This window comes from Poecilia latipinna, unplaced genomic scaffold (assembly GCF_001443285.1).
Source record: "Poecilia latipinna isolate Pla-1442-1.1 unplaced genomic scaffold, P_latipinna-1.0 Scaffold1667, whole genome shotgun sequence".
NCBI lineage: Eukaryota > Metazoa > Chordata > Actinopteri > Cyprinodontiformes > Poeciliidae > Poecilia > Poecilia latipinna.
Genome location: NW_015114283.1, coordinates 35266 through 50247, shown reverse-complemented (window position 1 = coordinate 50247; position 14982 = coordinate 35266). Strand labels below are relative to the sequence as shown.

Sequence of the window (14982 nt, the reverse complement as noted above, 5' to 3'; positions counted from 1 at the left end):
CTGCAACGCTAAAAAGAATTTACTAACGCCTGCAGCACAGAACAGCATGAAACTGGGACACAAACTGGATTCAGAGATGATATACAATAAAAGTTTAGGATTAGCGTCTGAATCTTAAACACAGGGGCCGGTCAAGTAACAGAGGATATGGAGGCTATTTTATGTCTTTGGAACATTTGTTTTTTTTTGTTTTTTGTTTTTTTTAAAAAGAGATGTCACAATCACACACTCTACCCCCACCTATTTTTTTTTTTTTTTTTACCCCTGGTCCAATTAGCAGGATGTTGGGGGAAGGGGGTTGGGATCCTGAATGTGTGTATCCATGTGTGTATGCATGAAGGCTGCCAGTGCTGCAGACCACCAACACATTTTCTCCCATCACATGGTCCCTTCGGGCTCAGGTCTTATGAGGGGACTGTGAAAGTGTACATCCAATCCTGTAATTATTACATTTTTGGAAGGGTTTGGGTTCTACAGAGAATCCGAGGAATAACACGGTAACAAGCGCTAGTAACGAAAGATCCTCTTCTTCCATGAGAATCCAGCACCTTAAAGCACCACAACACAACAAAAACACTGGAGTTTTTCACATGTAGGATTTTTGGACCAGAAAGAAAAAAAAAAACTACAGAGCCTCTTCACTCTGCTTCCCCTTCAAAAATTGCTTAACTTATTAACTAATTAAATGAGAAAGTGGGAAAAGACCCTGAAAAGCATTTGTTCCAATAGGATTTCCTGCCAGATCCTTTGCTAAAAATCTACGAAATGTGGGTGATACTATGTTCATTTATGACAGAACAGAACTGACTGTTTACAGCCCACATGAGAATATTTTATACAAGTGCGAGATGGAATCATTTTCCCAAGTGCAGCAGGACCAAACCGTAGCAGAGTCTGTTTTAGACTATGCCACAAAAACATTAAACACAAAAGAAGTAGTTTCAATTGAGTAAAATTTCAGAGAAAATGAGGAAAGATCTGGTGTTTCCAGTGTTTCCAGGATGGACATTTCTCTCTCTTGTTAAAAAACACATTTGAAGACACATATTGAATAAAATAGAGCAATGCCTGAAATCCCACCGTCGAGTCAGGCATCCATTGGAAACCAATAAAGAGTTGTCTCTGATGTCCTCCATCTATAGAAAGGAACATAATAACCAAAACCGTGGGCAGAATTCAAACTAAGAATCTACCAACCCTTTTTCTGTGTAAAGCGTAGTTTACAAAAGTCTGAAAAGAGTTTGGAGGTGCAGTGCAGGCTTTCAAAAATCTCCATCAAAATCCCTGTAGAGCTGTGAAAATACAATAATGTAATATTTATATAAATAATAAAAAAATAAAAAAAAAAAATTTCCCCTCACTGTCTAACATTAAGTGAGAGTAACTTAGATCATTTATGAGTATCAAAATGTATATTTGTGAAATTCCAGAGTAACGACTTAGCTGTTTTCTTACAGAATATTTTTCCCCGCTTTTCAATTTGGAACAACACTGAAACTTTAATAGTTAGGAAATGTCCAGATGAACATTTTTCTCTCAGCAAGCTTCTGATAGGTTGAGCCACGACACCGGACTTCATCGGAGTCACATCTCTGTATGCATTTTAAGGCAATACTTAAACCAAACAGCCTCCTTGTCAAACATCACAGGCAAATAAAACAAATTCAGCTAAGAGGTCAGGAAGAGAATTTTTGGTGAGCCTAGTTCATCCTGGCATAGCATCTCCAGACCCTGATGGTGCCATGCTCACCTGTTCAATTGATTTGTGGGAGTATAAACAGCACACGATGTCCAACCACCGTACTGGCCAGGAGGAAGATGGGTTCTGTGTGACAAAGATGAAAGTGTTTCAGTGTGTTTCAACTCAAGAATAAAATGGAATATACCATTGTGACGATACTGGCTAAAGCTGCTAAGAGTTAACATTTGCATGAACTCTGGTACCGGCACGAGTTGGAAGCCTACTCAGCAAGGAAGAAGCCATCACACTAAAAGCAGAATACAAAGCCACATTATATTTCGCATATGCTTTCTTGGTGGTACATGTGGAGCGTCTGTCCATGAGGAGGAATCGGTTTTCGATATGCTTAACAGAGAAGGGACAGCAGTAGAGTTCAGCACATCCGACTCCCTCTGACTCGCAGGTTTCGGCTGCTTCAACCCCATAAGACAAATCTCAAATTGTTTGAAGTAATGTAAAAGATTTATTTATTTACTCCACATGTGTACCAGTACTTTTTTTTTTTTTAGGATTTTCTGTCTAATCAAGGATGACTTGAGGATGGAAATCTATGCAAATGGACGACCAATCTGTAAGTTTCATTAGATTTGTCCATATTTTGATTATAAACAAAACATTTGCTATTTCTACATTGTTTGAAAATAAGAAAAAAATCACTACGTTTATAAATTTTAGGTTAGACAATGAAGTGACGTCAAACTTATTTGGCACTTTTCAAACCCATCAAAGACTCCCCATAATAAAACCAGTTGTTTCCAGTCACACCCATTCACACTCATTCTCGCTGTTATGGTGACAAGCTGCAGGATGCAACAAAAGCTCCAGTCTGACTGAAACTGGGGGGCAGGGGTTTTATTGGGCCCTCGACCCCCTTGTGCCAGAAAGAAAGCAACCTTATTTCCAGAAATGTACAATATGTTTTTACATCGGTTGGTTTTCAGTTCAGGAACATCACCCAGAAGCATTATTTCATTTACTGGTTTCATAGTATTTAAAAAATATTCTCATTTTTCCTGCCAAAGTAAGTTTATTTGTTTGTCGCACTCTAATGTTTGAAATACAGATATTTGTTAACAATAAATTTGGAATTTTCCAATTTTGTACTGATTTTGTTTACCACACAACCAAAAATTAATTTTTTTGAATCATACATTTTTCCTCACGTTCAAGCTAAAATTATTGTTCAAAATTTCAAATGTAATTTTCTTTTTAAATCAACATTATTTTCTTATAATTCTAATGTTATTTTGTTTTCACTGACTCTGTACTAAATGCTTCATTTTTTTCATTTAGTCATATTTTTTATGTCAACCATAAGTTGACAAGAGACTCCATCATGGAGTCTCTTATAAGTGCTCACTCTGTCAGTCCTGTCCAGTCTGAAAAATGTCGTCCTCGTCATTGTGGAATCTGTAAAGTTCATGTCAGTCTTCAACGTTAGTCTTTCAGTCGTGGGTATATTTCATAGGTCTGTGATTGTCATTCATCTCCACATAAAATGCATTTTCTGCGTGAGGGAGATCCTCATATAAGGGACAAATTAGTTCGTTAGTGTTCGCCTTCCTTGATTACCTGTTGGAAAAGCACTTTTCATTATTCAGTTGTTATTTCACACCCATCTTCAATTCACTCTTTGTTATGAGAGTGGATGCAATTTCAGATAGACAAACATTTTTCTTATTTTTCTTTTCCCTTTTACACAATTTCATCTCGGTAATTGTTATTCAGAAGATGCCGACTGGGAAGTTTTCTCATCCTGTTTGTGAGGAAACCTATGAATTGAACTGATTGGATTGTATGGAATATGCAGTGATATCTTCCACTGACCCTGGTTTAGGAATTGAGAAGTGAGAAGTGAGGGAGATAGCATGGTCCCTCCATGCTGCTTGTTGGGGGCTATTGAGCAAAAATGCTTGCTTCGGGGTAGATCTTAGATATGTAACCACAGAATCTGCCCTGGGATGAAGTTGTATAGTTCTTGGTTCTTGCAGAATGAATGAGAGACGCGACCTTCCCCCTCCTGCAGTTGCTTACCTATACAAATGAATCTGAAAGGCTAGCACTGGTCCAGCTGAGGGAAGATAAAAAAGAACAAAAGTCACTGAACAGGAACTCCGAGCATCTAAAGCCAAAGTTAAAAGCCTCACAAATAATCTAAGGTTAATAAATACAAAAATACAAGAAACAGAAGGAGGAATAAACTAATAATTTAAGTACAAACAACAAATATATAAGGCAAGACCTTTAAAGCAAGGCTAATGAAACTGAATACTCTAAGATCTGATTAGCGGTAAAAGGGAAGAGAAAGATACGTATTAAGGAAGTGGTTTAAGCGCAAATACAAATGAAACCCAAAGCTCCAGGCAATAATCGTAACCGTCCCAGACTTTAGCCTCTCCACAAATCTGGAACAAACCTCCAGAAAACTGCAAAACTGCTGAAACACAGAGTTCCTTTAAATCTAGACTAAAAACTCAGTTGTTTAGAGTTGCCTTTGAAGCGTAATCGATTAAGAACTTAACGATGGCACTTGATTAAATGTAATGTTCTGATTGTTGATTCTATGTCGCATGACTTTGTGTTTTTTTTTTTTTTTTGCTTTTTTTATGTAAAGCACTTTTCAGCCTTGTTGCTGAAAAGTGCTTTACAAATAAAATTTGACTGATTGATTTCACAAACTTTTTTCTCTTCGCAAACGGAATAGAACGCTCACGAGTCACAAAATGGGACTGGAAAAAATCCTGTAATCAGTGAGCAATTTAGGTCTGACTTTTGTTTCAGCATTTCACATCTTGAATAACATCAGATGAGAGAAAACGAATAAATGTATTTTAAAATTTTGATTGGAAATTATTAACCTAAGAGAAAATAGGAGAAAGAGAAAGTGAAGCAAAAGTGAAAGTGAATCATTCTGGTTCTGAGAAGGGAAGCTGTAGCAACATTCAAGTCTTTGAATAAATGGCTTTTCAGCAGTTGGCATTATAAACTGACTTTGACTGTATGGAGTCAAAAGAAATATACATCTGAATTTGAATCAGTCTTTATGATCGGATTATAGGGATTCTAATTTAATTACGGAAGACTGCTGCTTGTTGGAGTTGCTCCATTATAGTCATTATAGTCAAAGTGTTTTCCTTTTTAGTTCTGTTTTTAGATGCTTAGCAAATAGAAGAATGTTTGCAGTTACATTATGTTTTTTTGTTGTTGTTTTTTTTTTTTACTTTTGCACAACTGAGAGATAAGAGACTCGATTGTTTTTGTTTTATTCTCTCTCTAATAGACAAAATACTCAGCCACAGTACCGGTCACTGAAACATGCAGGTCTGCAATATCACACACTCAAACTCGACGGATGTTTTTTTATTTTTTATTTTTATTGCTTGCTTGGTGTACAAGCTCCTTGTACAAAGACAACCTGTGATAAAAAGCTGAATTGAAAGGGACGTAATTATATGAAGACGTCACAGGAAGGTAAAATTGCCTGAAGCCACAAGGAGATGAAATGCGATGTCATGAATGAGTGTGTGAGTCACTGTCTAAGCTTCTCTGTGGGCAACGCCATCCCCACCACAACTAAGGTTACATTACAGAGTAATGTAGCCAAAAATTGTACTCCACTAAAAATATAATTATTTATTTATATTTTTAACTAAACACTTAAAAGAAAAGAGTGAAAACAGCAGGCAAGGTGGCTGAAGTATCTTACCCAAAAAACACAACGACAGCGTTGGACGGAGCAGGAATCGAACTAGCGACCCTCTGATTGCAGGGCGAACTACCACGCTCACCTGTTATTTATTTAATCTATAAATATTAGAGCAGTGAAAATATATCCTTTTTATGTTATAGTCACTTGACTTTCAAATGAAAGAGCAGGTCCAACAGATTGTATGAAAGAATAAGTCTTGGACTACAGTGTAATAAGAAATTAGTTGAACCAGCTTAATTGAATTGCTTCAACTGGTAACAAGTGATTCAATTAAGTTTATGCAACTTAATTTAAGTTTAACCGACTCAAGCTATGTTTATCCAACTTAATTGATTATGTTTTACTAAAGTCATAATTTACTAAGTTTATTCAACTAAATTTATTAAGTCCATCCATCCAGCTTAAGTCTGTTTAAAATTACAAATTTAAGTCAGTCCTACTCAAATCATTTAGCTTACTTCAAATAAAGAAGCAAACTAATAAATTATCTTTTTTTTACCCGGTGTTTTTTTTTTTTTTTTTTGGCAAAGAAACCTTTTTGAACACTTTTTGAGAGAAGTGTACTCTAAGAAGTGTACTCTAAAAATACACTTTTTAGAGATCTTTCTAAAAAGTGTATTGCTTTTAGAATGTTCTTTAAAAAGAATACGAAACTAACATGTTAAAACGTACTAAATATTTTGAGGGATATTTGACTTGTAAAGTGTCTTAATGTTAGCATTATATACTTGAGCTGAATTAAATAATTTGTTTCACTAAGACAGACCACACTAAGCCTGGATATCACCTGTTTCTCTACGACACAGACTCATTAGTCTTGAGTCACACTCACTGAAAAAGAGCTTCTATCCTCAGGTGATGAAATGCTAAAATAAGTAAAATTTCTCAACAAGAAACACTTAGAAATAGAAAGCTGGGGAAAAAAATCTAACTTCTTACTGATGTTTTCATCAGTAAAAACTTCTTTGGACTTTGATACTGTTCATGTTCTGTTTATTTTATGAAGTGCTTCTTGTTCTTGCGGTTTTTTACATAGAACAGCAAAAGTAGGTTTTATTTACTTCATAAATAACACCAATATCATTTATGAAGAAATTTCTTTATTTGAATCCCAGAAAATGCATGTTTTTTTTTTTCATTTTAATTCAACCATTATTATTTGAACAAGATATCAAAGGTCGCATTTCAGGTGCCCCAGGTTGCAAAGCTGCATGAGAATTAACCAAAAATATTTCTGGATCACTTGGACAAACGGGAACAAAGTGGAGATACGTGGCCACAAGACACGGCAACCACATTCTGTGAAGCACATCGACGAAAGTCCTGCTGTCAGCTGAAGAAGGGCTGATGGTTTGGGTTTGCTTTGCAGTCATCAGCTGGGTACCTTGCAGTTGTTGACGTGCAGATCTGAAATTTAGTCTTTTAATTGCTAGACAACTTGTGAATGCCATAGCAGACATGCTTAGCAACTGCATAAATAACATGCCACCTGTCTTCAAATGTGGAGTTTGGGAGCCTCTGAACTCATCGGAAAAGACGCAGTTGAAAAAATATGTATTTGTTAAATGAGGGCAACGCTCCTGTTGGCAAGAGCCCTTCACTTGCATTAATATGCTATTTTTTTCCCCTGCAGCCTAAAACATTTGAATGAGCTCTCTAGGGGCCACAGTCAGCCTCACCACAGCAGTGCTTACCACTTCAGTCTGTAGTGGGTTTTTTTTTTTTTTTATTATTATTTTATTTTCAGGGAACTGAGCACAATATGCAGCTGCCAGTGTGCTGGTTGTAAAGGATTGGTCCAAAATTGTTTTTAAACTGTAGCTTAAAAGCTATTGTTCAAGACATGCTGTGACAAATGAGACTGGATCAAGGCTTAAAAAACAAGAAAATGACAACGCAAGAGCTTCTAGGGAGAAAATGTGTGCAGCCGTGGCATTTTACCCATCACTCCACAGCGTCCTCAGTGGGACAAAGATGTGTTGAATATAATAGTGTGTGTGTTTTGAGGGGAGCGGTAGTACGTTAAATATGGAATAAGGACTGAAAATTAAGGAAGCCATGTGCATCTGGATCAAAAACCTTTGCAGAGCATGTTTAAGGAAATTATATCTGGAACAGTGTCCTTTCCCTCCGTAAGACCGCCTGCCTCTGCTTTTCCAAATCTTTATGAAACATCAAAACCATTTTGCGAATTGATTATATTCACAAAATAGTCACTATTTGTCCGAAAACTCAAAAGCCAAAAATCAAAAAACTTACCGGTTATTATTAAGTAAAAGTGAATTCAACTCAAATAGCCACTTGATGAACTGCAGGTTTCTGGCTTAAGCACTTCCCAAAAAGATCAAAAGTCAAAAATGCAGTTTTTTGGCGCTTTATTCCAGAGTTGCAGGTTAAACATGGAATAAGCACAGGAGCCCTACTCTTATATTGTTTGGCTACCTGATTGTCTGACCTACGGACTGACTGACTGATAGACTGACTGGTGGCTAGACTAGCTGGGTAGATTAATTGGATAAATTGGTAAAACACCATGTGACCACCCACGTACATAATGTATTTATACATGAAACACCCATGTCCCAATCTGAAACTAATTAACTAGATTAAACAGATTACTAGCTAAAGATTTACTCTAAATAACTGAAATTAAACAAAAATTCTTATTATAAATCAACAAGAAAGTAAGTAAATGAAAATAAGCTAAATAATCAAAATTCCAGGATTTAACTGAAAATAGAGAAATAACTCCTACAGCTGTGTTCATTAAAAATATAACATATACTGTGCAAGTATTTCAAAGTCCATCTTTTTTTCAAAAGGTGACTGAAAACCTTTTGACTCAAATTATTAAATTAGATTTTGTTTACATACTTGTGTCCTATATAAAAGAAGGAGAGAAAACATCTTTAGATATTTTTAAATGTGCACTTTGGGGATTTGTTTAATTTTGATATTCCAGAGTTGCATATTTTCTATCATCCTGCGAATTACAATTAAAACTGCTATGCAGTGACTTCATTCATTTCCCACAGCAGGGGACAGCAGACGGGGAGCTTGGATGTGAAGGAGTCAGAGTGTTACTGCTGTGCCTTTTCTGTCAGAAACCAGTTCTTTCTGCCAACTTTTCCAGCAGCCTCTGCTTCCGCTCCGGTCTGCTTGTGCACAGAAACCGGCTGCATTCTCTCACAGCCTCTCCATACCTGAACCCTCATCTGCCTGGCTGACTCAATAAAACCGGCAGGGAAACAATCAGAAATATTATTCTATGTCATGTAGTTTATTGGAACACTTATGCCATTTATTTTTGGCTCTGTTTTGCTTTTCTATATTAAGCACATGTCTGCACTGATTTCCTAAAAAAATGAATATTATTACTTGAAAATTAAGACGGCTGTGGGACATAACGCATAATCCTGACATGTTTATACATTAAATATAGCTATTGAACTACCTTCAAGTTTGTGAGGAATGACAACAATCAAACTTAGACTGAAATGAGGTCATGACCTACAGAGGTTTTTGCAACCAACCACCCCAGAGTAATCAATCAAAATAGTGTGATAAAGTTCCTAGAATAAATGAGCTTTTCAGTAATATTCTAATTTATGGAATGGATCTATATACAGGTCGCATTATAAAGCAACTGGAAAGAGAAGTAAGCTATATTTGAAACATTGAAAGAAAAACATAATTTTAAAATACTTTTTAAAAATTAATTTTACAATAATTCAAACCTTGTTTTCTCAAGATAAGATGAGGGAAATCACGCTCTGCGTCAAGTTGATGTTTTTACTGTTTGCACATGCGCGCTTTCACCACAGGACTTCCGGTTCGTGACTGTCATATGACCTACCCTCTACTGTCATTTCTGGTACTCCGTATCAGCACATTAAGCACCGAAAGCTTTCTTCAGCTATCATAATGGCAACACTGGTGGCAAATCGAGCAATGGATGTGAACAGCCTTGGAGCAGCTGCGAGGACACACACACAGGCTGTGACGAGGAATTACATCTCCCAGCCGAGGCTAAGTACGATGCTACACTGTTAGCTGCTAACTGTTACAGATAGCTGCAGCCATTGCTTGTTGGCTGCTGTTCATGCTACAGCTACGACGGAGAAATATGAAATGTTAATTTAATACGTGAACGATGTGAACTTTTTATGGGAAGAACTTCCTGCCAATATGCAGTTCATGAGTGTTTGGACAACAGATTTAAAACCCATTCTGGTTACATGAATCATGTAACGGTGCCAGCTAAAGGAGCTGCGACTTTGTTGGTCGACATTTAATTCTGCTGAAACCTGGCACAGTGGGCTGCGGAAATATATTTTTAATATCGACTTATTTTCTGTTATTGATTGGGAGAGTTGTTTTTTTTTTTTTTTTTTTTTTTTTTTTTTAGTTTTTGCATCGTCACCGTACCAAGAGCTAAGAAGTTATGAAGCTAATTTTTACTTCGAACATGACTAATTATTTACGTGAGGAATGAGTTGATCTTTTCCTGATAGTACTACTGAAGGAGCGTTTGTTACATTTTGCATTAAACCTCGACGTGCCCAGTCCAACTGTTGACTGTCAGGACAGAGGATTAGCTAGCTGTGTTTGTCAGCTGACTTCACGAATGAGACACCGAACGGGCTTTTGTTGAATGAAGGAGGGAAAACCTACATCGGTAACATCTGGTCCACCACCTCTGGAGTGTCCCTGTGTGCACACAGTGAGTAGTGGGATCTACTTCTGAGCTGAAATCTCAGAACTCTAGCATGATTAGTAAATCAGGTGACAGTCGGATGGTCGGTCATGTGACTCGATCACGTGCTTATTGTGGAAAAAAAAATCCTTGCGCTTTCTAAGAAGTAGATTCCGTTGACGGACAACTAAGAACATTCAAAACCAACTAAAAAATTATTATTATTATTATTATCATTATTGTTGCTGCCCTAGTCCTACCAACATAAAGACATGAATACTCAGCATAAAACATTTCCATGTATTTTGATGACGTGACGTTGTACGTCCTTCGGTATTGCATGTTCGACATTGTCAGCCTGAATGGTTTTCTTCTGTAATATTTGCTTGATTGTTCTGACACAAACATAAGCTGCAGTCAGATGGAGGAGTCTGAATATTTGTTCTCTCATGATAGAGCCAAATCATCGAAAACTGTCGTGTTATATTAGAACCAGTGGTTCTGCATTTAGTCCAGCTCTGCAGAAACGTTGAAACCCTGTCAAAAGAGATGATTATGCAAAGAAGGATTCTTCACAGGATCCAGAAAATTATGGACAACCCTCTTCACGAGACAGTCTTAGGAAGGCAGAGCATCTTCTGTCAGAGGCTTCTTCGGATTCAGTGCAGTACAGACTGCTGTACCGAACAGCCATGACCATCTTCAGTAACTCTTTGAATAATTCAAATTAATGAGTTACAACAACATTTAATTTTCCTTTGTGATTAATAAAGTATTTTTGAATTTGAACATATTACGGTACCGTTCCATCTCAGAGCAAGTACACACATACCCTCACACTTAAAACCTTCCATTTCAATTTTACATATTTATGATTAATTTGAAGCACTTTTGCCTTGGCGCTAGAAGATCCTGGGTTCAATTCCAGACCCAGGGTCTTTCTGCATGGAGTTTGCATGTTCTCCCTGTGTATGCCTGGGTTCTCTCTGGGTACTCCAGCTTCCTCCCACAGTCCAAAAACATGACTGGCAGGTTGATTGATCTCTATAAATTCTCCTCTTGTGTGTGTGCATGGTTGTTAGTCCTGTCTGTCTCTGTGTTGCCCTGCGATGGACTGGCGACCTGTCCAGGGTGACCCCACCTCTCGCCTGTTGACCGATGGAGATGGACACCAGCACCATATTATAAGATAATATATGGATGGATGTTTATTTTGCATGGGAATTCAGTGAAAATAATAATAATAATAATAAAAAATCCCCAGTTGTTTTACGCAACTTTGCTTTCCTTTGATCTGCATGATGCATAGTATTCGGCACTGACAGGACATGACCATGTCTCTGCTTGGTTGTAATAACCCCAAACCTTCTTTCCCATTTTGTGCAACTCTTCACTACTTGTTTGGTGCAGAATGAAAGTCTGACAGCTGTGCGTTTTAATCTGGCAAAGCACCAGCCTATAAGATCACAGTGTTAAGGTGCTTTTTCACCATTGTATTAATTTGTGAACAGTCTAATGCATAAAGCCAGTGAAAAGCCTTGTCGAGACGGAGCTGGAAAATAAACAAATAAGGAGACTTCTCATCAGACCTTGTCTTTTCTTTTAAGAGGCCTTTGTCTCTCTCATGTCAAATGGGACAAAAGCTATTAGCAGGCGAAATGGCTCGTCTTTGTTTTAGTGTTGCATTCTGTCATTTAGCGCTATGAAAAGGAAACGAGCAAGGCACTATACTTCTTTGTGAAGATTTAATTATTGGTAATAATGTAGTCATGGTAAACAAATGTTTCAACTGTCATTACGAAAGTAATTTCTATAAAATCAGTGTTGAAACACCTCTGCAATTCACATTCTAATAAGGCTTAAGCAGCTAGCTTGTCAGTAAAAAAAAAAAAAAAAAGAGTCCAGTGGGCGGATGCCTTTATTCTTTTTCTGAAAGGACATTAAAATGTGAGCTTGGGCTTTGACACTATTTCTGTCTATAGCATGAAGAGGCACCAGACCTCGTGAATGGTGCGACTGCTCATGATTCACTTCCCCATATTCCTCATCTTAAAAAAACAGGCGAGTGTGTTTGGGGAAGTACGGCTGTATTTTGAAATTTACAAATCCCCAATCAGATCTGCTACATCAGCCCCCAACCATTGGGACTTATCTGATGCGATTCCGTCAATGATAACGCGGTGATCTTTGTTCGGCCTGTCGCAATAAATCAATCAATCAATCAATCAGTCGCACGATAAGTTAAAACAAGCATTGCAATTGTTTCTCTCTTTTTCCCCCTCTCTCTTTTTGCCAAAAATTAGATGATAAAGCCTTCAGTCCGGTGCTTTAATCTGAATTAGCCCTTTTTTTGGTTTCAGAGACTTCATAATTCATTTTATTTGTTGTTTCTGTTATTTTGCTCATTTATTTTGGATATTTAAAATGTCTTTTGGTTCCAGCGTTCAATGTCAAATAGATCTCCGCTGTAGGAGAGATCGATTTTCAGAGGCAGCTTTTGTAGCTAAAATTGCAACTAAACTTAAACGACTCTTTGAAGAGTCTGTCCCGCTATAATTTAAACTGAAAATTAAAGAACCAACATGATTATGTAAAGAGAGACAAATGAGTGATCCTGAGCTCCAGAGTTTGAGGCTGTCTGGGGCATTTGAGCTTCTGCTTTTTTTTTTTTTTGTCTCAGCTTTAAGAGGAAATTCTAACTTGAAATGAAAAGTAACACGTGGATCCCAGTTATTGCTCGTTTGTTCCCCGTGCCTCTCGCTGTCTGCATGTGTTCATTTGCAGCAGTGATGAGGCCCTGCAGCTTTTAGGCAGCAAGCATTCCCATGTCCAGTTCAACTGTGGGAATCCCTTGAAGTAGAGGCTAAGATGTGATTGTGAAGCTGCACATCACAGCAGCCACTGCTTTGTGCTGTTCATTGATTGCCAGAATGATGATGCGCTCCCATCTTCATCCCAGCACCTATTCCCCCTTTTCCCTTCTCCCTTTGAGTCTCTCTCTCTTTCAGTGGGGAAATTGAATTGTGTTGGAATGCTCTGTGCCTCTTTTCTTTGCCACTTGAATGGGCTCTTTAGTATTTCGCACCAAGATGTCCTTCAGGGTGCGAGGTCAGGCTACCAAAACAGCTTCTAGTGGCGGATTAGAACCAATTAACATCTTTGTACACAAAGGGCTCTGGCAGCTGAACAGGCTGCAGGGTGACCCACACTGCTGTTGCATGCCAAGCCAGAGAACCGCTGCACTTCAGCAGAAATAGCAAAAGAGGGGTGGAGAAAGTTTTCCAAACCTAATGAGAAATGTTGCTCCTTCACACCCCATGAACATATAGTCCATTGAGCACTCGTTACCTTGTAAAATTAAAGAGCAAACCATGTACTTAATCACTACAATACATATAAGTGGGTACCTTGAACTATTGCTTTTTTTTTTTTCTTTCAAATGAAAGTAGAAACTGTATAAGGTCAGCACTAGACTGGGGAGGTCAGCTGTTTCACAAAATCGTGAGGATTAGGCAGAGATTTTCTTCTTATCCTACCTTAATCTATCTGGATAGAGTTTCCAAAAGCACTGACTCATTCTGTGAAGAATGTCTGCTCTAGTGCAGACCAGCAGCCATACTTATTCCAGGAAGTATTTTTTTTTATCGCTTGTATAGGATCCTCCTTGATTACAGATAACTCGGGGTGTCTGTGAGTCTTTAAAAACTATTAAATGGTAAAAAGTCAAAATTGGCATATTTAAGTCCATTACACTCTTGTAAAAACGAGTCAATTTTTCTATACTTCACTTCTTCCACAGGTTATTGTCTCTTGGTTGTTGAGAATTGATTGTTTCCTGGAGATGTGCACTCTGAGGTTTTAAATTGTATCTGATTGCTAACGTTTGCTTGTGATGTACACTATATTGCCAAAAGTTTTTGCTCATCTATCCAAATGATCAGAATCAGGTGTTCCAGTCACTTCCATGGCCACAGGTGTATAAAATGAAGAACCTCGGCATGCAGAATGTTTGTACAAACATTTGTGAAAGAATGGCTTGCTCTCTGGAGCTCAGTGAATTCCAGCGCATAACGGTAATAGGACGCCACCTGTTCAGCAAATCCAGTCGTGAAATTTCCTCCCTCCTAAATATTCCACAGTCAACTGTCAGCTGTATTATAAGAAAATGGAAGTGTTTGGGAATGACAGCAACTCGTTGAGCATGAAGTGTTAGGCCACGTAAACTAATGGAGCGAGGTCAGCAGATGCTGAAGCGCATAGTGTGAAGAGGTCGCCAATTTTCTGCAGAGTCGGTCACTACAGTCTTCCAAAGTTTATGTGACCTTCAGATGAGCTCAAGAACAGTGTACAGAGAGCTTCATGGAATGGGTTTCCATGGTGACCAGCTGCATCCAAGTCATAAATCACCAAGTGTGATACAAAGCTTTGGATGCAGTGGTGTACCACCACTGGACTCTAGAACAGTGGAGGCTCGTTCTCTGGAATGATGAGTTGCGCTTCTCTATCCTGCAACCTGAGGGACCAGTCTGGGTTTGGCAGTTGCCAGGAGACACAATGCAGCCTTGTCTGACTGCATTGTGCCAAATGTAAAGTTTGGTGGAAGGGGGATTATGTTTTGGGCTTGTTTTTCAGGAGCTGGGCTTGACCTCTTCGTTCTTGTGAAAGGAACTCTAAATGCTTCAGCAAACCAAGACATTTTGGGCAATTCCATGTTCCCAACTTAGCAGGGCCGTGCAGAGACCACTAAAGGGGCAGGTGCTCAAATAAAAAAAGGGCACATCTTACCGCATTCTAGGACAGAATATTAACAAAGCCACACAGCTTTCAGAGCTTAAT

At 38.1% G+C, this 14982-nt stretch overlaps 1 protein-coding gene across 1 annotated transcript in view; it reads left to right on the top strand.

Moving 5' to 3' along the window:
- The first annotated feature begins 9270 nt into the window (after positions 1-9270).
- The window catches only part of atp6v1ba (ATPase, H+ transporting, lysosomal, V1 subunit B, member a), a 25700-nt gene continuing 19988 nt past the window's right edge, over positions 9271-14982 (top strand). Inside the window, exon 1 of the mRNA XM_015059899.1 lies at positions 9271-9483. Within this exon, the coding sequence (XP_014915385.1) occupies positions 9375-9483 (109 nt within the window). The 5' untranslated portion in view covers positions 9271-9374. The remainder of the gene's footprint in view (positions 9484-14982) is intronic.